The sequence below is a fragment of the Passer montanus genome, unplaced genomic scaffold, assembly GCF_014805655.1.
Source record: "Passer montanus isolate IOZ18808 unplaced genomic scaffold, ASM1480565v1 scaffold21, whole genome shotgun sequence".
NCBI classification, from domain to species: Eukaryota; Metazoa; Chordata; class Aves; order Passeriformes; family Passeridae; genus Passer; species Passer montanus.
The window spans coordinates 2,903,843-2,930,196 of NW_024366703.1; the positions used below are offsets into that span (position 1 = coordinate 2,903,843).

At 38.9% G+C, this 26,354-nt stretch overlaps 1 protein-coding gene across 6 annotated transcripts in view; it reads right to left on the reverse strand.

Moving 5' to 3' along the window:
* Positions 1-657: 657 nt before the first annotated feature.
* The window catches only part of PANK1 (pantothenate kinase 1), a 34,306-nt gene continuing 8,609 nt past the window's right edge, over positions 658-26,354 (reverse strand). For 3 of the 6 annotated variants that reach the window (XM_039709391.1, XM_039709395.1, XM_039709394.1), the window contains 6 exons: positions 18,665-19,017; positions 9,783-10,036; positions 8,090-8,266; positions 7,559-7,682; positions 2,749-2,874; positions 658-2,128 (listed from right to left, as the gene is read on the reverse strand). In XM_039709391.1, coding sequence (XP_039565325.1) covers positions 2,069-2,128; positions 2,749-2,874; positions 7,559-7,682; positions 8,090-8,266; positions 9,783-10,036; positions 18,665-19,017 — 1,094 coding nt within the window. In that variant the 3' untranslated portion in view covers positions 658-2,068. Of the gene's footprint in view, positions 2,129-2,748; positions 2,875-7,558; positions 7,683-8,089; positions 8,267-9,782; positions 10,037-16,227; positions 16,410-18,664; positions 19,018-25,998; positions 26,323-26,354 lie in introns of those variants that run through there. The other 3 variants (XM_039709393.1, XM_039709396.1, XM_039709397.1) reach the window with 3 other exon arrangements.

Sequence of the window (26,354 nt, forward strand, 5' to 3'; positions counted from 1 at the left end):
TTGAATTCTTTTTGTTTTTTTGACAAGGAGAGGATTTTAATCTTAAAAGAACAGCAGGTTTTTCATATTTGTTTACTTAACATTATATTCTTCCTTCACAATTCCAAATGTGAAGAACGCAAGAACACCTAAGTGACAGACATTCCCATGTCAAATTCCCTTCAAAAACAGAAAATGGAGAGAAAGACAAGATCTTGCTCTGAAACCAGCAGTTTCATGGCTGATGTCGGGCTCCCCTCTACTGGCGATCATAAGAAGCACAGTTAGCTCTCAACATTCTGAAGTTTTCCTTAGAAAACCAAAACAGTGTACAAGTGAATCTTTATTTGAAGGCAAAATTTAGCCAATAACCTTAAAGTTTGGTTTTTTTCTTTATTGAAAAATAGAGGCACTAAGCAGAGCCATCTGCATTTATCTCAAGCTCAATATTACAGAAAATATCAATTTCAACATGCTAATGTTATCTCATATTTTTGTTTACAGCCCTTTAAAGTCAATTTCAAGCAGGCAAAAGGTTTCAAGGACTAAAGCCTTGTTATGAAGAGTAAAAACATGTCAAGAACCAAACTATTGTCATGGAAGTAAGTAGCCATGTATGTCACAAAAAAAAGTGTTATGTATGTCACATCATTGCTTTCAAGAAATTAATTCCACAGATACATTGAAACTGTCAAAACAGTAGTGGTCTTTATTTCCATCACACAAGTTCACACTTCAGTTAATATTACCATCTTTCAACATTTGGGAGATAAGTAAGTTAATGACTTAAAAAAGTGAAATATACCCCCTCCAAAAATATACTGAATTCTATACTGTCCCTCTGATGAGTCATTTACATTATGTGACATCACATACAGTCCTGCAAGACAAAATAATTTATGAATTGCTTTTCAGTCTCTCATTTGTGAGCCCTCAAGGTGTCTAAGGAGACTAAGCAACCTAAATACATGGATTTCAAAGGGATCTCAGTTCAACTTGGGAAAACAAATCTAGAGGTTCACAAGTCTGAAAAGGTAGAAAATACTGTCTTTGAATAAACACCCAAATTTTACTGTCCTGGACAGGAAGTTAACACTAGTTTAAAAGCAGAAAATACTTTAGTCAGTATTTTTCTAATTTTAGTAACTGGGCTTTTAATAATGCTGTTATCAGTTGTTTTCAATTGAGAACAAGTTAAAACTTGCAGACTACAGAAAAATAACTGAAGACAGTCTCCCTTTACCATCTAATACCAAGTGTGAATAACATCTTTACTACAGAACTCTTCATGTTGATCAAAAGTTTTAATCAGAAACAGATTTTCATTTTAGTGTCAATTGAATAATTCAAATTTAGTTCACATCTTCTTTAATTTTTTTTATTATAAAGAAGAATCAGCCCTGCAAAACCAGTTGGCAGTCTCTTCCTGTTGTAATCCATGGCCACTGAAAAATTACAATCTTAAACCCCCTGCTATTATGAAGCTTCCTCACAGTCCTTTGAAGAAATGCATTTAGCCACAGAATGATTTGCAAATTTTTTTTGGGGGGGAGTGGGGTGGGCAGAGAGATGTAAAGTATCTCATCTAATGAGGAAAGGAAAGGCAAAAAAATCAATGACTAATATTCACAGTAAAATGCATCAGCTTTGTAGTTTCATTTGAAACCAAGAACAAATCATGAAACGTCATGAAAATAAGATAAAAAAATCTCCTAGAGTGATTACTAAATGAAGTTAAAATTACCACACTAATCAGTAAACCCCAGAAGAAAAGCAGATGCCTCATATCACAGGTCCTACATTAAACAGTATCCATTTTTTAAAATAAATCCATAAAATCTGTATGTTTGGCCACTTTGCACATATTTCCCCTATAAAATACAGTGTACAGAAAAAAAATCTCATAATTCCCAGTATGAATTCTGAAGTATAAGGTCAAAACCCAGAAATTAAAGATCAGCTAAAAGGATTTTAAATTATTTACAAATCCAGCAGGTAGAACTACCATAATGGCTTCATTTCCATTCTTGCAGTGGCTTTCACTCTTACCCAGCAGCATCTGTGGTAGGAATCTCTTCAGACAGCTTCATCACTGATCATCTGTCATTTTAAGCATTTCTAGAAGAGCCCCAACAGCTCCAAAATAACCCTTTGAACAAAGGCAAAAGAAAACCAAAACCAATCAAATTCCAAAACAAGACATAACACGAACACAAAGTTTTCAGTTCTGTTAAGGCAAATAAAAGCATGTCAGGCATGCCAAAAATTTGCTCTATCTAAAATATGATTTAGTAAGATCATCCTTAGGTAGAAGAAAGGGCCTGATACTGGAAAAAGTCTTACATAGTTCTCCAAAATTATGAAAAAAAAATTTGCAAAACCACAATACTGATACTGTACTGAGGCAGGGCAGTTTCCATTATGGATCTGTCCATCTGGTAGTCACCTCAAAATTATGCTTACAAAAATGAATTATACTCGAGATTCCCTTATACCAGCCCACACAAATGAACATTGTTGCTATTAGGTTCAGAAAGCAAATATGAGAAATGGGCAATGTTTAACAACACATATCACAAGATTAGTGAACAAACCAAGAAGTTACAAGTAGTGTTTTCAAATGAATTTGTAAACTAAATAGCACTTATGCAGAACTTGGCTTGTGCATTCAATTCAAAGCAATGGCATTTCTCCCCTTTCAAGTTCACCAAAAAAAGAACTACAAGAATTTTGTACTTACAAGTGGAAGTTCAACACATATTTCCTTACCTCATGTTCCAAAAACAGAGCTTTTAGCTGTCCCTTGGACCAATAATCCATAGCATATGCTAGCACCTTCATAGAAATCATATTAATTCTGAGAAAGTTGCCAACAAACACCACTTTGTCGATATTCTGTAAAATTGAATTTGAAAAACATACCAGAAAAATTATATTCAGCTACATAATTTGACTCATTTAACATGTACCTCTACTAGGCAGAGGTACTAGCCTCTACTACAAAGTTAAATTGGAATTTTAGGTTACATTTAAATACTTCAAACTGAAAAGTGAAAAACTATTGCAGCTAGTGGCCGCTAAGTAGAGACATTGCAAGAGCAGGGAGGTGCAGAGCTTTATTTCAAAGAACATGAGAGGCTATTATCATAGATTACCAATATTTGTTTAAAATATTGAATAAATGTCACAACCTTCCCAACATGACTCAGATTATGAGTGTTTTGGTGGTGGTGTTTGGTTTCTTTAATTGCATATGGATGCTCTGAAAACATCTTTCCTCCTTGCATGTTAAATGAAGCAACTTTCCAGAGATCATTGTGATTATTAAGTCCAGATGGAGAACCTCTGAAGGGTATCTGAGAAGGATTATGTTTGAGATGAGAAGGAGCATCTTTCATTATCTATTATCAGGACTGTGACTCCATTTTCAAAAAGCAAGTTAAATGGGGCTAACATAGTAATACTTGATATGTATGGCATTCCTTTGTTTCAAAGCTCATTTGAACTCAGTTTTCACAGGAAATTAAGATTTTTTGAACCATCAGCACTTAGCTGCCAACGAGAAAGCCACAGACCATCCTTATTTGTATGTACACCACTGCAGCAAGCAGTGGCTCTCTGTTTAAACAATGCCCCTAACTATCTTACCAAGCCCAGTTCTGCCTGTTGCTGCAGCAAGCAGTGGCTCTGTGTGGTGTTTAAACAATGCCCCTAACTATCTTACCAAGCCCAGTTCTGCCTGTTGTGCACAAAACTGCACTTGCATTTTGCACTGGTGTACCAGATGGTGTTCAGCAGACACTAGACTTGGTCTAGAAGATTCAGTGAGAGGCCACATCCTGGAGAAGAAACCTTTTACAGGAGTCCTGAGGAGCCCTAGGAATGCATCTTCAAGAGTCTTCTGCAGAAGTTTGCCAGCAAGGCTGCACAGGGACTAGAATTAGCAAGGGTTATCCCTCCACTTTGATCCAGCTCTACAAAGCCCAACACTTGGCTCTGCAGCAATTCCTGTGCTACAGCCACAGCTGTGCCATGTCCAGGGCCGTGCCTGTGTCACAGCCCAGGGGACATCCTACTGAGCACCCAGTGCTGCAGAGACGATCCCCAGACACCGGAGCTCGTTCACCGTGTGCCAGGGACAGCCCCGACTGCCCTCACACCAAACACAGCAACACCAACTCCACTGAAATCATTTCCTTCAGTCACCCATCTCCTCAGACTCTGCAGTCACATCAGCATGCATTCACACTCAGGAAGTTATGAATGAAAATAAGAACTTCTCAAATTTCAAAATGCTGCTAGGGAACATGGCCAAGAGCACCCTGCATCCTTGGATAAGGCAGTTTTGTCTCTGAAGCAACTTCAGACAAAGGAGGGACAAATATGCAAGTAATTAATTTCCTGTAATGCCATAGCATAAAACTGATTAGAATCTACATTTCAATTTCACATCCATATGATTTTTTTCTGAATATAAAAACAAAGCTACTGTTACCAGAAGCAATCCCTAACACAGAGTATAAAAATTACTGCAAATTTTGAATCTAAAGGTATTAGTAATATCTACTAGAATAACAGTGTAGACCAACATGCAAATTTCAATTCTTTTTCAAACGTTCCTTGAGTTGACAAGGTGAAAAACTCTATTAATAATATAAACTTTCCTAAATTTTTGATCTGAACTAAAAACAAGTTTAGCGTTTTTCAGAAGCTGAAATGCTACTCTTAAGGAAGTCTTCTCAATTTACTTTTAAACCTGGAAAAGACATGCACTCTTTCACTCTGTGGGGTCTTGTTAAATTGTTCAACTACCCTGCAGCAGAAAGCTATAGTATAGCTTTAATATAGCATATTCACATTATTTACCAATATAATTGAATAGGGAAATCTATATCAATAACACAATAAAAAACCTGCACATATTTTTGCAAGACAGCTTGTTCAGTGCAAACTTACATGTTCTGTGAGTCAGAAAAGTATAAACCAGGAGATCAGTTTCTTTTATGCAGTTCTGCTGTGCTTAGGACAGGCCATTTCAAAGGGTTTGTGGCCAAATGGTTCCAGACTATGGAATTTTTCTACCCCATTGCCAACTTTGTGCAAGCAAATTTGCTTTGAAGTTTTGCAGACAGAATATTTCATTTATTCCCCAGCCTCATTTTTTTCCTGCACATATGCAAGTCATTTTCAACCCAATATTAAAGCTGCAATCATTGGGAAAAACTTATCAAAAGTCATGCTTCGGGGCATAAATTGATTCTGTCAACCTAAAAGTGAGCTTTACCTTAACTCTAATCTAATACATACAAGGTCCACAAAAGAATATCATATTCAACTGTTTATTTAGCTCTTATTTGAGGATTTGATTTATCAGGCTTGCTGTAAGTCAGAGCCATGTTTCCCAAAGGCAATTTAGGTTTCTAGATTATTTAGCAGAGTGATAGCATTAATTTTTTTCTCCAAGAGCAAGCTATCTGAAGATTAGCTTGCTTGAAATGATACTGCATGTTTTTCTTTTTAATAGTACATAAAGCAACTAAATGAAGTTTTCATTCTTTAACACTACAAAATCATTTACTTCAGGTGTTGGAGAAATTTTGCTTTGACACCATGAAATGAAGAATATTTAACACACCAATTCACATTCCTCCACCAAATTCTATGGATCACATCAGTTTTTAAGAGGCCTGCCCCCAGAAAAAAAGATGGTAGGAACTTTTTCAGAGTGACTCAGAAGCATCAGTTTCATTAGCAGCCTGTCTCCTCCTCTGTGGTTCCCTGCTGCAACTCTCCATGCTTTGATAGCCCTGTACAATGCTGCTTGAACTCCATGCCACAAGGCAACACTGTAAAGAAGCTGAAAGCAAAGAGAAAGCTGAAAGAGAATCATCCTGACCGAAAGAGTCGCATTGCCAAGAAAAAAAAAGTAAGTCTGCAGCCACTTTTCACAATGAAGGAAGGTTATCAGTGGCATTTGATAGGGGCATACATACTGCAACTTGTGCTGATCAGGTCCTCTAGAGAGGAATATGAGCAAAAAAACATAATAATGGCATACAAAATCGAAATAAAATGAAAAATTAAGAGCATAGCAGTGCTGAAGAGACTTATATAATGTGACTGAGGAAAAAATGTCAGATGAAGTTCAAATTTAAAAAGTGAAATGACACAACTGAAAGGGGGAAAGACAAAGACACTTGATTATGCAGACACAATCATAGGCTCCTAATAGGCTCCACTGATAGGCCTGATGGGCTCCGCTTTTAAGGTGATACCGTGGAGGGACTGTTGATGATTTCTTAGAAATTAGTTCCATGCTCATAAAAATGAAATACTATGAACTGTTAGTAAAGGAGCTCTGAACACAAAATCTATCCATATGTCATCACATAAATTCATTGAGCAACGACACTCTGAATGTCATATGAAGATCTGATATTTCAATATTAAAATTACAACCATATCTTTTGATTAAAAAGACAAAACTAAGCAGTGCATAAAAGAGCATCTTCTCTTTTTTAGGTAAGGAGACTAAGTATTAGGACCTTTTGTCTTGGACAGACCAAGAGGAAGAGGAATCAAAGGTTGATTAAAAATCAAATCAAAACCCACACCCACAAAAAGCACTAATGATTAATTATTTACTATTTCTGATAAAGCCATAAGCTAAATAGGACCCAATAAAGTGATTAGATGGCAGTTTGGTGAGTTCCTTGGGTTTGTTTTGTTCCATTTTTCTGGTTCTGTGTGTTGTTGATTAAAAATATAAAAGTGGCAGCAATTTTTTCTACCAACAGAATACTGTGTGGCTAAAACACCTATGTATTAAAAAAATTATATACATTTATGATCTGCTAAGAGCAGCTGAAAGGTATTAGTCACCACATAATGGTAAAGGATGAAATCTGCAGATAAAAGCAAGGGCCTGAATGTTTGGGTTTGTGGTGGGGTTTGTGTTTGTTTTTGGGTTTTTTTAACTGCTGGAAGCTGTAGGGTATGGATGGAACAACCCATCCCTACTTATCATGCCTAATGAAAAGAATGTAATAAGCATCTGATAGGAGTCTCAGGAAGGAAATGAACTGCATTTTTCTTTTTTCTGACACAATGCAATGGAAATTGCATCTATCCAAACATTTAACACAATACACAATTTGAACCCATCCTGCTGTGGAAATAATCTAAGCAAAATATTATTCAAAATAAATTCTATCTTGCTACAGTGAAACCTATAAATAACTACAAAGTAACAGAGTAATAATTAATATTAAAAACATGTCAATATCTGTGTATTACAGTTTGAGAACAAGTGAACACTCCAGGCTGAAAGTCAATGCCTCAAAGAGATCTTTATAGACAATTTTTCTCCCCTCTTCCGTAGCTTTGAAGCTTGAACAGCCTGACACTTTGCATCAAAGCATGCGCATAACAAGCCACAAGAGGTATGACATGACATTAAATATATGCATATTTACCAAGGCCAGTGACACATCTACTATGTCAGCAATTTGCATTTTTGCATCCTGATCATCTCACTATGCTGTTTGTAAAGGTTTTAAGCTCATGGTAAGTAACTTACCTCATTCAGTGCACACATGCGAGCAATAGAACCTATGTTGTTGGTGATGGTGACCAAAGTAGCTCTGGCCAAGTCCTCTTTACTGATGGAATCTCTCTTTTCTTTACTCATCATATGACCAAAGCTGTGTGAGGAAGATCATGTCTTTTAACTCGAGATATTCAGAAGTGATAAAAGCCTTTAAAATTTTATCATTTAGCAAGCTTTGCTTTGGATTTGATAACCATTCATCTGTGACAGATTTAAAATGTGAAAAGGGATCTCATTAGAAAGGCAGAACAATGAATAAGGACACTTCCAAAATAACTGTAATTTAAATGGAAGCAAACTGTATCAGGCATTACTCACACCTGTTTAAAAAAAAAAAAAAAAGAGCAAGAAGTAGAAGAGAGATCGAAGGACAAACCCCATGACACACGGAGTGACATTTCCACACGAACCCAGTGCATAGTCCAGGGATGATGCACTCAGTTTAGCATGCACAGGCAGTTTCCCAAAGGACTGCTTACAGCCAGCCCAGTTAACACCCACCTTGAGGCCACAGCAGATCCCTGAAGGCTGAAGCGCTCGTAGTCTCCTCCATAGATGTCTTTCACCAGCTTATCCACGTTGGTGCTGTCTCCTTTCGCGGCCATTTCCAGCGCTTCTTCAAACGTCTCGCAGCCGGTGAGCAAACAGCACAGGCCCAGGAACGTTCCTCCTCCAAGGCTGCAAAAGCACAGTCCCTTCAGCCCAGCAGCTTGAGCCAGCTTTCACCACAGCCCTCCAGAGTGCCATTTGCAACATGCTGCACTCAGGTGCCAACTGCATCTCACAGCTCCTGCCTCGAGGAGCGAACACGGACACTGCGCTGAGCTCCTGTTTCACACAACTGTGGTCTTAACTGAGCTAGACTTGAGTCTTTAATCCTTGAATTGGAGAATTATACTAAAGAATATTCTTATACTAAGAATAAGGTCCAATCCAGCACCTCAGATACCCCTTTGCTATTTGTTGCATTCTAACAAGTTTTCTGCACAAGAATAATTAACCAGCAGAGCACTCAAATGAGTGAGGAAAGAAAGAACAGTGAACAAAGGTAAATCTTTAAGGGCTGGCAGCCAAGACAGATATTGTCCCCCAAGCCAAAGGCAGGAAGCAGTCTGGTTGGCTCTTTTTCAAAGCAAGCCCAGCATCAGCCCTGAATGTTCTTTCCCTGCAAGAACTCTGAGCAAGGAGCACTCCCTTGAATATTTTGTAAGGGCTCAAGTACAATATTTACTGACTACATAAATTTAGCAGGGATTATTTAACTGTGCACAACATGTTGCCAACCCATTAAAGCTCTGCTTTGAACTTTTCAGTCTTACAGACATGAACCTCAACTTACTAATCTCTACATCCTTTCTCATTCTTTCTTGGCCACTGACTGCAGTCACAGCGACTGGAGCCACTGGAAACAAGTGAGACACCACACTTGCACTTCATGCAAAAAGCACAGGAGGTCACATAGGAACACTATTTAGTCCGTGCTCTCGGATTATTGGGTTTTTCAGAACACATCTCACAAAACTGTGGTATACTCAGTATTTGAACAGTAGAAAGCTCTGCACACCAGCCACAAGACAGAATTGATTTCATCACCTATAACAAGTCAACAACACACTGCAGTCATGTTTTTCCTTCCGTAGTGGAAAGGATTAGAAGCATGTCTACAAAAGATGCCAAAATCTCTGTGCTTGAAAAAGACCCAGAACTGCAAGAAATCCACTGCCTCCTACTGAACTTATATCCATCTGTACTGCAGATAGAGAAATGGCTCATGGCTACCATTGTGGCAAAGGGATGCCCTAAGTAAGGCAATAGAAGATATATAATCATGTCATGTGCAGTATACAGGAGACAATTTAATATGTATCATGCAACTAAAAGCAGAATGCAAAGGAGAGAAGACTCATTTGCTGGGCCAGTTTTATTTTGGTAATTCACAGCAAGAGATGTAAAATAGGTAAGAACACCAACAAGAGACTAAGGCAGTTCTAAAGATCAATTATTTCCCTGACATAGATTCTCTCTCTGAAGGTATCCTAGGATATTTTCAGCCTTGCTACTGGTAGGCTTTTAAAAGAAATGGGAATACATGCACAATTTGGAGCTGTAGCTACTGATCACACTCTCTAATTCTACCTGTTCAGTTGTGAAGGAGAAAACAATTTAAAAAAAAACAAAACAAAAGTAAATTTACCTGGATCCTGTAACTCTTTTATAATTGTCCTTAGAATACACAGCTAGGATGCTGACCCCTGAGCCTATGTTAACCAGCAGCATAGGATATGGATTATCAAGGCAGTAAGGCTTTTTCTGGCACTGTTCAGGATCTGTAGGATTTTCAAAATAATAGCACTCTGGTTGGCCATTGAAACCAACAGAATCAACATAAAGGAGGCCCTGGATCAAACAGTCCAATTCATCCAGTTTATAGAGCTGTAGATCAGCCATCTGTAAAAGAATAACAAGAAATTAAGAAACAGATATTTCCTAGCATAACACAACACTGAGAAGGACAAAAGGTTCCACTGAAGCACTTTGACCACTTTAATAGTAACACATTATGCTATTTAAGCAGTACAAAGATCTAAGCATGAAGTCTGAAATAAAAATTCACTATGTGCCTGACAACAGGTACCTCCCAAAGCAATGATGTGCTACACAGTAATCTAGTTCCTTTGCCTCTGAGACATTCTGGGCTCTGCAAGCAGGAAGTATTTCTCCTCCTTCGTACTCTGATGCAATAAATGTCTTCCCCCTCATTCCCAGCCCAAGAGGAGCTGTGTTCTGCAGCTTTTGAGCAGTATCAGACACATGCCTACATAGCAGCATTCCTCAGGATGCAAAGTACTTTAGCTCATCATCCAACCATATTTCCCAGCAATTTAATGAAATTTTCAATATAAATTTTCAATACAAGAATCAAGATGTTCATGTTACGTAAATATGCATTAAAAATACAGCGGATTTATTTTTTCATACATATTACTAGTTATTCTGGTTAATTTTTAAATTACAATGAGCACTTTAAAGTGCCACATGAAAAAAAGAGGCATAACCCCTATGTCTGGTGAAAAACCCAAACAAAAAGACTGTCAGGCCCATGCCCCTAGCAGAATACAACTTAAAGAGAAGGCAGATGAGCAGTAACAAAAGACATTCCCTCTGAGATCTCACAGGTCACCATGACTGTACTTCAACAGACATGTCTACTTGCCATAGCATTCTATTCACTAGAATTAGAAATAACATCCCTTTCTCAAAATAGGATACACTGACCAATTGTAGAAACCCTCTTTTCCATTGTTAGGCAGAGGAGAGGCCAAAAAAAACCCCTGTAAAGTTGCCCATCCAAATCCTGAGGTCATTTTCATCCTCATGGATGCAAAGCAGGTCATGCCTAACTCTACTTTCTAGCAAAAAAAAAGCTGCAGAGTATAATGGAGTTATACAGTACACAGCTGGCTCTTCAGCATTTGCATACTGCAGGATGTTTAATAACAGCTAATGGAGAAGATTTACATGGGCAACTATGTCCTATTTTTAATTCTGGAAGCTATATTAAGTCACTATAAAGAGGGAAGATATTTCTGTGGAGCAGGCATGGTCAATAGGTTACATTCTTTTAAGCTATTTAAATCTCCTCTCTCAAGACTTTGCTCTACTTGTACACAGCTCTAGCTTGCCCTAAGTGAAAGCCATGCCACTCTTTGGGTCTGTCCTTTTGTTTTACTTGCCACTCCTGCAAGCCTGTAACCAGGGAAAAGAAATAAGACCAAAAAAACCCCAAACCAGCAGTCTCAAAGACCTCAGTATAGATTCAGTCATTCATAAGACAGCTGAGAGAGTTGGAAATAATTTCCTCTTGTTTCTGTCTTTCCTCCTGCAACTTCTGCAATCCCCTCTTTTTTTTTTTTTTTGTTAGCACATTGCTACACGAATTAAAATAACAGACATGCAGCATAAAAGACTTGAACCATTTAGCTAGCAAATAGAATAAGCATAATTTGTGAGAAAAAGTTTTCAAGAAAAGTTACAAAATTCTTAAGGGTACTTTGCAAATATCTTGGATTTAATCGATTTCTAACTATTAGAGCAAGAGGAAAAGCTCCAAGATATACACAAGACAAGGTATGATGCAAGGTATCAACATAATAAACCCTTCATGCACTCTTTATCACAATGAACATTGCATGGAGTCCCCTAAGTCATCCCTCCTTACAGGATTTATTCAGTTCAACAAACATTGCACATACCTGGGTGGCACAAAGAAATATTCTGTACTGCCCACGATCTTTCCCTAGGTTATGTGCTGTACAGTGTCAGTTTCCTCACCTTGGTGTGTAAGTTGGATGCAGCATGACCAAACACGATCGAACACATGCACAATTGTGCTGTGAACCAGGAGCTGCTGTGCAGATGAGTCACCAGCAGGTTTATGGCCCCTCCTGTCCAAACCCCTACTCTAATGTAACCCAAATACCCAGCCACAAGCTGCTTTTGTCTGATCCATGCTACATTTTTACAAACAGGCAAGCACTAGCCAGAGACCCTGCAAGACACAAACAAGTAATACAAATCAGAGTAGAACACTTCTGACACCAGGACAAAACCACAGACAAGCTCCTCAATTCTACAAACTTTCCAGTCACCTCACCAACTCTGTAAGAACAGAAAAAGAAAAACTAATCTGGTTCTTTCTCAAGCACTACACGTAAAGGTTTTATTAGGTCCAGCCCTCCATGTATAAAAGACACATTAGAATGTGTTCTGCTTTTTATAGCTCTGTGCTATATTTAACAGTTGATATACTATAAGCAGAGAACTCCTATTACTGCTTTCTTTTATGTATGATATTCATAGCAGACTGAAAAACTATTTTCCTGTGCCATTGCAACAGTCTGTTTTTGATTTTTGGAATAATCAACACAGGCATCAGTATTCTATGTCAATCCACCTTTCTTCAGAGAACCAAAAGCTCTGCAGCCACCAGACACCCAAGGCTCCAAACAGCTTACTGAGCCACTACTGTTCTTATTTCTAAACAGAAATTAGGGCAAAGTTTCAAGAAATGTAGTAACCCAGTCCTGTACAAGAAGCCAGGATTGAGCTATGGTCACAATTCAGTCCCTTTCCCTGCATACACAACTGTGTATTTGCTCACAATGTCTCAAAGCACCAAAACTGCATTGCAGCATAGATTTACCTGTAACCATTGTAACTAATTTACAAGTAGGCAAACATTCCTTCCTGCTGCCATAACCTGACCTACCACACTCTACGCATCCTCAATTTTCAGCTGTTCAAACCTCTTCTTAGAGGAACCAAAGTTTATGTGAAAATATGTATAACAAAAATGGAAGCTGTGTCTAGAAGCACATTTTAATTGGAAGTTTTTCCTACAACGTTTACAAAATGTATTTCCAGGTGTTCTACAGCCCTTTGCAATTCCTAATGTGAAGTCAGACAGCAAAATGGTCAACTTACCCTACTCTGCCCTCATGTAACTATATTTAGCACAGTGCCTCTCTAGAGGTTATGTCAGAAAGTTGTGCTGACAGAAGAACAACTGCAGAACAAAGTAGTATACAGGACTCTGGAGGGAAAATTTATGATGATTACAGGGAAACCACACATACATTTTTCTAAAGAATAATTTTTCTGCATTATAGCCAGACTGCAGCTATTCCTCTTTTTTTTAAGACTGCTTTTTAAATACTGGGGAATGGAACAAAACACTTTAGACCTGAAGAAACTCTCCAGGACCATCAAAAGGAGTGACTTAGGACTTCAACCATGCCTGCAAGCAAGTGCAACATACCAAGAGAAAGAAGCCAACATTTCCCCCTATGACCTTAGCATCAAACTCCTGAAACACAGCTCATTTCAAGGATACAAAAAGTGTCTTGCTACTATGCACAGATGCTATTCCAAGAAGAACGAAAGACCATCTCCTGTACTCTTGCAAGAAGTGCTGGAAAATTGTGTTACCTGTTGAAAATTAGAATTGGATTCATTTGTTGTTTGCCTTGTTTTTTAAATAGTGTAATAGCATAATATTAAAAAAAAAAAATTCTGTATTCCAGTACTAAGCAGTATAAAAAGAAAAAACATGGTACCAGCTTGTCTGTACTTTCAAGTATGGAAGCACATATGTCAAAGACTTGGGTCCCATTTGTTTCTTATTATGGGTGAGCAAATACATCCACTTCAGCAAGGTGAACATGAAACAGCTCAGTCCTCTGGAAGTGAGCTGAGGGCAGCCATGACATACGTGCTCTGGGGTTGAAGTCTAATGTATCACCATTGGTGTGCAGACATATTTTCAATGAAGCTCCAGCTCAAGAAGCATTCCACCCACATATACTGTATTCTGGTGAACACAGGAAAGTCTGAACCTAGATGCAGTTGCGAGTTCATTTTTCGCTTGGACTTTCAATGAGAAATATTTTTTTTTCTGTAAAAAACTGTTAGGAGTAGCATCTGGCAAGTTTTTAATTATCAATTACAACAGCCTCATTTACTATGTCACTCTTTTATGTCTGGTGGGCATTGCTCCAGTTTTTATTTCTTAGAATAGCTTACAATCTAGCTTTTCCTTCCATCTCCTCCACTTTCATAAAGACTTTGCTTTCTTTATATTTTGATTATCTTCACTTCAAACCCCAACCATGCTACTTTATGGAGCTGAAAATAACTACTCACAATCAGACAAGACAAAGTCTAATGCAAACTAACTGCAAGCCCAACATTCACTGAGGCAGAAGATTCACTCTATATCAGCTTTGGGCAAAAAACGCACTCATCAGGAATCCTGTGCAGAGCTCTGCCCCCTTGCACAGCGAGCCCTAAGGATCTCTCCTCTCTCTTGGCAGGGAAGAGATGCACATTGTTTCTCCATTCCCTTTGAAGAGGTTACTTTACCCATTCTCTGGACACCTCTTTCAACTCCAGCCCAGCCCCTACAGCCTGAACAAGGGCCTCCAGCCTCCTCAGCAAGAAGATTTTTGAGTCTCGTGAAAGAGTTACACAGCTTACTCATCCTACAACACAGGACAGTGAGTTTATTTGTTTTAAGATGAACACAGTCTATAAGTCATCCTCAGGCATTCAGCTCATACCACAAAGTCAAGCCTTAGAATTAGCTAATAACTAAAATCACTAATAATTAGCTAAGAATTAGCTAATAACAAAATCACTATCCAACAGCCAAGCTCACTTTTAAATAATTTTCCTTTACAGGAAGGTCAAGGCCTGAGTTTGAGTCTGTTGGTAAGAGATTTCCTTCTTCCCCTGTCCCAAATGTTCTTGATTAAGTGATTGGGCGTTTTTAGCACAGAAGCTGCTCCCACTGAAGACAGCAGTAAAATTTCTGTTAAGACAAGTCAGGTTCTGCAGGTGTCTGTTCAGGAAAGGAATACAGAGATCCCACCTTTGAGCCACTGCAATCAACAGAAATTTTATAATGGAGCAGGTTTTAATCAGAAGTCTGAACAGTCCTTTCTCCCCTCATCCTTTACATTGAGTTGCTTTATAAAACTGAGCGGCAGCCTAAAAATTTATTCCTCATTACATTAACAGCAAACTTCTGTACAAGTAATGTGTTTGTGCTCTCATGCAGGAGTCACAGAGCACAGAGAGATTCATCTCACAAGCAAGTAAGTCTAAATGCTCCTTACTTCCACAGAAGTGGTTACTCGAGCTTTTACAGAATATGTGAAGTGACAGTATGTAGCTGGGGAAAGGAGGAAGGATTATCAGAATTAGGCTGCAGATTCATCCATGCCTTAATACCACTATTACCTGAAAATAAAGACTGCCAGATATAAAGACCATTCAGAGTCATTCAGAGAGGATGTAAAAAAAGAACAAAAATGCAAGAAAAAAACCCCTAGGCTGGAAACAGTCCTTTTGGTGAATTACTTACTGATGTTCTCTTCAATGAACATTAAGTGTAACCATATGGTTGGTAAAATTATTTCTGTGGTCTAGTATAATGAATAGAGTCAATTTTCCTACTTCTAGGGTAAGCACTCAGATCTTCAGAATGAGTCACATGATTTGCCAAGCTACTGACTGACAAAAGATCCAACATGCTGCCAGTAATCAGACCACGGAGACTTCTTCAGGTATCCACCTCTCCAACACTGCAGATCAAATGAGAGAGGTGAAATAGCTAAACCTAGGTAGCTTTGTAGATTTAGTTGCCTTTTTATAGAAAAATAAACACTCTTAAGGTAAACAGAATATTTCTCAACACTGTATGTTCTTTTTTAATACACAAAAGCAACAGAGACGTCGAGATCAAACCTATTTAACTCATTTAGGGATTCAGAACCAGACAAAGGAAGAGACAAGTAACAACAGGGTATTTGCCTCTCTATTTTAAGGAGAAAAAGCTTCTATCATCTTAGAAGGCTTCCTTCCTTGGGATTTGAATGTTGTTTTGCAATGTATTGGATCTTTTGTCCTAAATCTGTGCAATCTTACAGTCACATTGAGAAATACTGTGAAAGACAAGTAACTTAAAAGCATATACAAAGGAAAATAAACGGCCAAAACAAGCATGTTAGCTAGATCAAATGAATTTACTAACATGTAGCCATATTTTTTAATGAAAATAACAACATTCACAAACATACCTTAGTTTTTCCACACTGCTGCTAAGGAACAAACAGGAAGATTTAAAGTCTCCTCCATATCAGGCATTTTACAATACCGAAACCTGCAGTAGCAAGATTTAGACTTGGCACATATTCTCTACTTCTAGAGGTGAATTAGTGGTCAAATACTTGAAACAGGTACTTCAGAGCTTTGACAGGGCAGTCCTGAAGCTGTTGTCCAGTATCAATTTATACACAGCAGAACACACTGATAGCCAGCTGCTGTTACCATGGCTAATGAAGTGTGACAATTTAAGTGCCAGTACCCAGAACATGCTGCCCTTTGAGAGAGATGAAGCAAGCAAACGTCCATGTAATGGATAATATTCTGCTTCTGTAATTCTCTAAGGACATTACAGTTTGAGCCAAGAAACACTTGCTATAAAGGAAGCTATGGACCTGGATAGCTGTAAGAGGTGTCCAAAGCACTCACTTTAGTGAGAGTACACTTCACTGATAGCTTTATGTTAGAAAACTCCCTAGCTAGCCTTTATAGGGTTTGTCTTAAACTACCTACAAGTGTTGTAGCACACAGGATGTTAACAACACTGCAGAGCTGTGGAATTCATGCCTAAGTCCACCAGTCATTTGCTATGTGACCTTGTATTTGTGTTCAATAGTTGGCAAAACAGCCCCAACTCCTCCAGCCATGGCTCCCCTGCTATATTGACTATATTGCAGCTGAGATGAGACTGATCCCTCGCTGTGGATTCATACTTACAGCCCGTAAGGCCAAAGCTACAGAGAGAAATGTTCAGCTGTGAGAGGCACCAGGTAACTTCCAGTTCAGTTCTACAGCTGTGGGAGTGAGGGATGTGAACTTCCTTACCTTATTACATGATGCAGGAAGATGAATTTGAGACTGACCATTCTAAGGGGACAGTCAGCCTCTTCAGAAAGTCCTGAAGTGACCTCCCATTGTCAATAAAGAATGTGGCCTGAATCATTCCCAGGAGATAAGATACTCAAAAACACCTCAAATGAGGCCACACTGCCTAGAACTAAAACTCACCTCCTACAGTGGTGCCAACATCCTTAAACACCTGAAGGCAAACAAGTTATTGAGGACTTAATCATCAGTAGACTCTAACTTTTAAGGGACCTGCAGTCAGCCTAAACAACAAGAAATCTTACACTAGTAGTGGACTACTACACCAATTCAGAAACTCGATAATCTCGATTATCCTTCCTTGGACATGGAAACAGTCTAATATTCACTGAAAGTGACTGCACAACAGCCTAACAGTTGGAATTCATGTTGAGCTCTTACAGCATTCTTTTTCACCCTTAGAATCCTGGTCATCTGGTATGTGAGAATATTGATGATGGAAGGGTATTGACAGAGAAAAAACTCTCTTGTACAGCAGGAATGGCTGCTTGGGAGTTAAAAATTAAGTACGCAGAGCCAAGGACTGCAGTCCACAGCAGCTGGTGATTCAGTATGACAGCTCCCTGTACTGAAGCAGAGACAGAAAAGCATCTCTAACCTGCCATACCCAGTAGCCATTCCTCTCCCTCAAGATCAGGTCAAAAGTTAGGGACAGAAGAGCCAGACCCACCAGTCAAGTAAATAATTCACATTAGTCTTAGTGACATTGTTCTGGGACAATCAGATTAGTCTCTTTTTCACAGAAAATAAATGAAGATATGTCCCAATACAGATGGATACACAACAGACAACTGCCTCCTGAACGCTTTTTCTCTTCAACATGGTTTGTACAACAGCCTTCCATGCTTTTGCATGACAGCCAATTTTTGAAGAGTACTCTAGTGCAAAACTTCACATTTACATCAGCTTCTGGAGTTCCCTGCAAAGGCTATTTTTAAATACTTGGGCATCTGAGACCTACTCATCTCATGAATTGCCTTTCTTTAAATGGCACTCTCACAGAATTGAAATCAAAAGCTAGCTGGTATTATTATGCTCCCACACACTGTCTCTCCCCCATGCTCCAAGAGTCTTCCAGACTCTTGACTTCAGTCTGTTTGAAGGTTAATAAAAGGGAAGGGAACCTGAATCAAATCTCCACCCTGTATGGTTTCATATCTGGTTTCCAACAGACAACCAGTTTGCAAGTACCTATAGTGTCAGGCTTCTAGGTTGTCATAACATACACTCAGTTGATTATGAAGCATCTGATCATCACAGCCGTAGTCTAAAAAACCTCCACATCTACTAAAAACATCCTGCACAGCAGCACTTCAGTAGAATACCCAGCAAGCAAAATAGCCTTCCCTCCCCGCTCCATGTTCTCAGCAATGTCACCAATTAACAAATGTGAATTGATTCTGTTGCTCCTAATCGGTTAGGATGGACTAAAAAATAAGTTATTTTCCCAGCAAGTTTTAATAGATGGGCTCTCATGATATTTTTCCAAAGTACCTCCCACTGAACCCATGTGAACTGTTCACGTACCGTTCTAAAGTCTTCCTCAAACTTGTAAGCTCCACCTCCCGTGGCACAGAGTGTAGTGTGCAAACTGGAGAAGTTCTTTTCACTGCCCATCTGTATGAACCTGTGCATGGCACAGCTGGGAAAGCGGATGAAGTGCAGGTTTCCTTTGCGTCCACACATAGTCAAATTTTTCAGTTCCAGGTGGACATCACGAATGCCAGTTTTACCATAGGCTGTATTGGAGGTCAAGTATTTCCTAATGCTTTTCAGGTTTTCCACCTCCTCCTGCTCCTCCTCTGCGGTAATGTCCTTAGGTTCAAAGTAGACCAGTTTAACCAATGTTCCACCGATATCCATTCCAAACCATGGGAATGCTAAGAACAAGGGTAAGATTAGGGAGGAAAAAAGAGAATGTCACTATACATATACAGGTAGACAAATCACTTAAAGCATCTGCTGAATGACAATTCAGTGCAGTCACAGTAGCAGTATCTATTCCTGAGAACTGGGGATCACTTACGTCCAACTCATATGCTTTAAACACATCTCTAGGTTAAGCCTTCATAAAGCCTCAGTTACGAAAAAGAATAAGGAAAATCTCAAAATATTCTTGTCTGAAGAAGCAGGCTTTAATAAAATGAAAACATTTTTTCCCAGGAAATCATTTTACTCTTCAGTCACCACTTCTTGACAGAGCACATTTACTGCATTTCACCCAATCAGCACCAATGGGTGAGAAATGAAATGAAATTGTATTTCACCCAATTGGCTCCAATTCTGCTAAGACTTAACAGGATGAGGAGGAAGAAGAAACAACAAAACAAACAGGAGAATGAGATTTCTCAAGTCATATTCCCACTGTGTAACAACTGCCTTTCCAAGCTCAGTCAGAATTTCCACTGTCACAAGGCTGTGTCTGAAGAGCAATACAGAGCTCCCATTATGTTGGAGGCCTCCAGACTCCAAGCTATCAGAACCAGCAGCTCTGCTGGACTGCAACATTTGTATATAGTGGCCAAAGTGAGCTGCCTTATGTTCAATGTTTACCACTACAGACCTGTCCTTTGAATGTAGACTCCCTTTGCTGGTATATGTCTTAGTCTATCACATAACTATATAAGAAATGCCACTATTTGCTTCTCAGCTTGCCACAGCTGGCCTTGGTCCTCCAAAATCTTTGTTTTGTTAATAGCAGGAGAAAATTACTATGGAGAACACCCAGCAGAAGACAGTAACCAAATCAAGCTGGTCTACCTGTTCCACTTATACATATATATATATGCATACAATTTAAATAGTAAGCCAGGTAACTTTATGAAAAAATAAGAATTGAGAATACAAAATCCATACACAGGCACTGCAGATGAGGGAGCTAGCAGTGTTTCTTAGAAAACTTAAATTAAAAGTACTGAGTATATGATTAACATCTAAGACACACTTCCAAAATAGCAGTCACACAGTCACCTTCCTGTTTTTTAGGGAGAATCAGGCGGACTTGCTAGAAAAATGATTCCACCAACCAGGACATCTCAACTTAGTGTTGATACAAACTTGAAACCATAAATACCATATGCATAGCTGATTTTTCTGCCAGTGAACCTAAAAATAAACAACTTGGGGCAAACACTTTAATAAGCATAGGAGGTACTTATCACACTGTCCTTCCTCATGTGATCACAGATCACAATTAAGTTACTCATCTTCAGGCTGAAAGAGGCTTAGTCTTTTTTTCTTACCCTAAGTGTTTCAGCATCAGCTGGCTGAATGATTTGAAAGTCTAAATTCTCCAATTTTTAATATGCTCTCCCTGCCCAAACCAATCCTTAAATGTCAGACATTTAAAACAGTTATTTCACTTCATTGCTGTATGCCAAGTAATTGAATCATCAGTTTCTCCTCCCAGATCCCCACGGACAAGGCAGGCATAATACATAAACTCCAATGAAGTAGTTGCTACCTGTTGTGAAATCTAATTTTTTTCCCATGCTTTGTAAGCTACATAAAGACAGTGAAATGAAGTCTAATTTGAGGTTTGGGAAGATACATCATGCTATGCAGATACACAAGAGTTCCCTGAAATGGGAAGAATTCAAAACAAGTGTGTTTAAAACAGACTTTATTTTAAAGAAGAAAAATATGCTATAGATTAACATATGTTTGAGTGCAACTCAAACACTTGGGAAATTACAAGGTAAATATTTATGTGAAAGCTGTCTCATCCACACTGCACAACATTGGAATGCAGTGGAGCTCAGGCTGCCAATCCCATTAGTGATTTACACAAATCTTTATTAAAGCTACTGAGAACTTTAATTACCTGTCCCACTGGAACAGTAAGCCTCCTCCTCAGATGTATCTTAACTATGCAAGCAGGAAGTTTTATTTTAAAAGCAGCATGGTTGGACTATGCCATACAGAATCAGCCTGTAGCTAAGTATAAGCAACTTTCCACCATTTTTCATTAAGGGCATCAAACCTGCTACACTCTACCTGCACCAACATTTGTTGGAAAGCTATAGTGTAGATTTCATCTTTAAAACAGGCAAGAAGTGTTCCATTCTCCTATCAAACACAAGCCCAGCAATAAAAGTGTTAAAGTAAGCACTAACAGCTAAGAGTTTTTCATAAACGACTGCCAAGGCATTTCACTTTACATCTTAACATTTTAAAGAGTTATAACCAAATAATTCACAAAGAATAAGTACTGTAGAAAACAACTATGAAGTTTCTTCAACTCTGCATAATTCTTGGGACAGCCACACATAACGCTTGCATTTATAAAGTGAGCAGAAATACCAGGACACTTTTTTTTTAGTTTATTCTCTCTGTGAATCTAAGTTCCTTTCATTTTGTTGTGAGCCAAATGGACTGCTGCAGAAAGAAAGGAACTTTGCTTTTAAAACACCAGCAGTTTTCTTCAGCACAAATAAAGAGCCTAAGATCAGACAACAAAACCAGATATTTCAGTTATGCAGAAAAACAGCTTAGTTTTCTTCTCAACTTCTAACACCAGCTCTCAGTTGGAATTACTTGCAATAATTCAACAACCATCTTGACTGGTTGACCAATTAGGAATTAAAGTAAGTCTCAAAGTTTCTAACAACTCACACTGAAATTCACATAACTTCTGCACAACTGGAGTGAGAGTAGAAACACTTCTGTATTCCAGTGATTACTTAAAAACTTATCCATTGTATCTTTTGTTGCCATCAGTGTGTTCCAAATCAAAATGCACCACTGATCCACCATCAGTTCTTTTCCATATCTATATAAAATTCATCTGCACACAGACAGAAGGTGCTCCTGGTGTTTGCTGCCTCTGTGAATACAGAATAAGATGACTCAGAGGCCACTGAAATTCACAAAGCCTGCCCAGTATTACAGCCAGGGGGTATGAAAGAAAAGTGTTTGTGTAGATAAGTTTTCCAGAGACTTGAGGGACAATGGGGAGAAAATTGTGCAGGTTGTTCTTTTTTTTGTTTGGTAGGAGGTTTTTTTTTTGTTTTGTTTGTTTTTTTTTGTTTGTTTGTTTTTGTTTGCAGGGATTTTTTTTAGTTGGGGGGGTGTGGAGGGAAGCAGTGTTTGAGATTTTCTGTTGGTTTGTTTTTAACTGGAAGTCCAGCATTTCATTGATGACCTAAATAAGTGTCCCTGAATTTAGGAAAGAGAGGAAAGCAAGAAGGGGAAAGTAAAATCCATCCCACCCACACCTCAGGCTGATCACAGTTAGTCAAAACTGTGTGATTTACTATGAGCAGTAAAGACACCAGATATGTTGCAGAAATTTCTCACAATGTAAAAAAATGCACTTCTAAATTAAAATTGTCTGATATGGCTAATGAGCTGATTTCTCTCTTTTCAGCAGGTATGCAACACACCTATTGGATCACTTGAATCTGTAACTGTGGCCAAACCAGAACTATTCTACTGCATTGCTACACAGTAGTACATCAAAAATAGCACTGTAAAATCTAGTTTTAGGTCCCATAGAACCAATATAGAAAGCATCAAGATACCTCACGTGTTCTTAAAAGTCTAGCATAAATCAAAGACTCTACTTATGTATTTTAAAAAATTAATTCTCTTTATGTTAATAAACCATGCCAACTACTTAGTGGTTTGTTATCGTGAGATAAAAATCTGTACTAGTCCAAAATTTAGCTGCAGAAGCATGTGACAATGCAAACAGAAGGTATCTACAGCATTGCATAAGTAGGTAATCTGATGCACACCAACAGCTGTGTATCTGGGGCAAAGGTTCACTCACGAGAAATTCCGTGATACATTTTACCTAGTTTCTCCATTAACTCTAGACTATCAGGCTATTCCTACAAGGCATTATTATATTCAGATGTCAACACCTTGTATTTTTAAAAATCTTATGCTTAACACACAATATAATGAGGGCATGTGGAAAGCAAATATCAAATCACAACATTCTCTTCACAGACAACAGCTCAGGAGAAGCAAGGATGAGAGGGAACTCCTGGGCCATCAAGTAACATTTACCTCCATTAAAGAAGATAAAGAAGAGTAATCCTTTTCATACATTTAACCAACCACCACATAAGGTCAGCTGAATCTTTTTACTCCTCAACATTCAGAAAGAGATTGTGCTAGAAACCTGCTGGATAGAACATTCTTCTCTCTACCTGAGCCCTGGATTTATTCCTGACCAGTGTGCAGCAGTTTCTTCTTTTGCCAAAACTGTTTCAACTTATACATCTCCCTTACAAGACCTGTATTTCCTCAAAGACAGACACAGTATTTCAATTTTTTTATCAATAATTTGAATGGTGGTATCAGTACGCTGATATCTCAGTCATCTTAGATGAAATATCTTCGTTTCAGCTGCTTTTCTTTCTGAACACATATATGTTGAAATCCTATTACTTCAACTACGTTTCATATGCACTGTTTGATAATTCGATGATTCAGGAACTTCCTGTGTTAACTGGGTCCAGAAGAGGTGAGAGAGCCAAAAAAAGTAACAGGGGAAAAAAAATCAAAACAACACACACATAACATGGCATAGTATGCTTACAGCTTCGGAAAGCTGATTTTTATTTAAAAAATAAAGCTATAATAGCTTACACATAGTTTTCAATTACTTCTTCCTGTTTTACACAGTTATGAAAAATAAAATGAGAGCATTTTTTTCTTTGAATGAAACTAGCATATGTAACTCAAAAAATTATTATATCTGCTTAATAATTAAAGTTTCCTCAAACTTTAAAAAGCTAGAGCTAAATCATGCACTCATATCAGGTGAAGCCTTCCAGTTCATCTTCAGCAGCAGGGGCATATTGAATGTCTTCCTCCTCACCAGAAGAACAGACAAAACCCAAAATTTACAACCAACCCCACAAAGAGCTCAAACCCAAAGCAGAGCGCTTTTTGTTAAAAAGGTGTGACCATCCACACACATGTAGTTATATTACCACAAACCGACTTGAAAAAGAAAAGTGACACCAGCCTAACATCCCCGACAACCCATCTAGTTAAATGAAGGAAAAAAGAATGCCAAGACAGGATTCCCGGCAGAGGCTGTACCAGGAGTCCTCTCTCACAGCAGGCTTATCAGCAAAGCACACTGGTATCATGGGGAATCTTCCCTTCTGAGAGGGGAAAAAGAATTCTATGTTCACAAGTCTATCTCACTTTGGTAGAAAGTAAAAACAAGAAAATAAGGATTTAAAGGAATAATTGCTGCAGAAAGATAGGTTTCATTTGTTGAAATATTAGGAAATGCCAATTATCTTATTACCTTCTCCACCACACAAAGCAAACCCTGCAATCAATACTGATCTCACATGCCATGTGGCAACTGCACTTCATTTTGCAATCTGTCCTTAAGAAAAGAGCAAACATGTGCAAGGTCAGGATTAAAAGCACCAAAGAAACCAGTAAAAATGGTACTGTGTAGTATTCACTAGAGGAGGACGCAGTGGAAAGGCATGCAGTACCAGGACAATTTGAATAATAATGTAATTAATTTAAGATGGTGACAATGTGCTATCATTATTACCTGTATGACTAATACTAAATTTCAAACTTTTTCTTGTACAAAATAAACCATATAGATTACAAAGTATATCAGCAGGCATTGACGTATTTTAATCAGCAAATAAATTGCCCACAAAATAGTTCTACAAAGCACTTCCCTCAGCTGCTGTTTTCATTAAAGCCTCATTTCACTAAAACTCCACACCTGAAGATCCAGTTATCATACACCTTGGGCAATACAGTCAGTCACCTATGCTGTTTACTTCGATGGGCTCTTTTTTCCCCTCAAGATGGGATGGAAATTCCAAAGCACTCATTCTTTCTAAATCAAGTGATTACATGAATCCCTAAAAGCTTTATTCTTTGTTTCAAAATAGTTTTTACTATCATGGAGTGTTTGATATGCAAGTGCTGACTCTTCTTAGTTACACCAAATCGAAATGTAAGCCAGTCCAAATTCTGCAGGTTTAGCCCATGGAGAAAACGTGAAGCAGGACAAAGGCTACAAAAACAGTTTGTGACAGAGAACAACTTGGTCAGTGACAGGTTAAATTTGATAGAGGACTAAATTAACTATTAACAGGTATTGTAATTGCTACATGATTAATCAGTCAAAGAACATTCTAAGGGAAAGTGGCATGAGTAGCTCACCAAAAGCACTGTAAAAGTCAGAAAAGGCATGCACTGGCTAATATGCAGTCCCGTGAAAGGTGCAGCTCTTTAAGGCTGTTTCTGAATATTTTGTTCTGTTTAACCAGGAAAGGTTTTTTTAAAACATTCACTTCAAAATAAAGAAAAAAACCCAAACCCCAGAGTAGCTGAATGGACACTACTTCCTACTGAGTAGAAACATCTTTAAATTTTGGCAGCAGGCAGCTGTGATTCTACTATCCCTATTATCCTTTTGGAACACGCTGAACTTGCAACAAAGAACCAAACATTTGTGGGTTTATGTGAAGGGCTAGCAAAGTGACAGTGAAAAGAAACTTTTTCCCCTAGATTGTTTCACTTGCAGAGTTTACCATGGAATTATTCAATACCTCCAAGTAAGCAAGACTACTAATCAATAAACCATAGAGAATTGAGGAAATACAGAATTAACAAATAGGACGTTTTAGTATCAGCCTGAAAACCAAACCTGAAATAGACAAGCAGTTCACGAACACTTCCTAAATGACAAGCAAATTACAAATTTCAGCTGTTTACAAATATTTTTCCCCGCCAGTCAGAATAACTTGCGCCGGGTTCCCAGATTCACTTTTTCCTTCATTCTACCGCCGTTTGGGAACGGAGCACTCACTAAGCCCGCGGAGCCTTCCCACGCTCCAGCGCGCCCCGGCGTTACTCACAGTGTTGCTTGGGCACTATGAGCTTCATGTGTGCGGCGGGGAGGCGGCGAGCCGGGCAGGACCCTGGGCGCCGCCCGACGCGCGGCTCGGCAAGGAGCGGCCGCCCGCCGCCCGCAGGAGGCGGCGGCGGGCGGCGGCGGCCCCGCCGGGGCGGCGGGCTGGGCGCGGAGCTGCTCGCCCATGGCGGCAGCTTCTCCCCTTTGTCTCCCGGCTCAGGTCCGGCTGGGCGCGGCGAAGCCTCCGCTCATGCCGGCGCCCGCAGCTCCGAGCGCTGGGATGCGGCGCCCGCCCCCCCGCACGGCGCAGGCGTCCTGCCCGCAGCGCGCTGCAGAGGGGCGGCAAATATTAGGAAATGC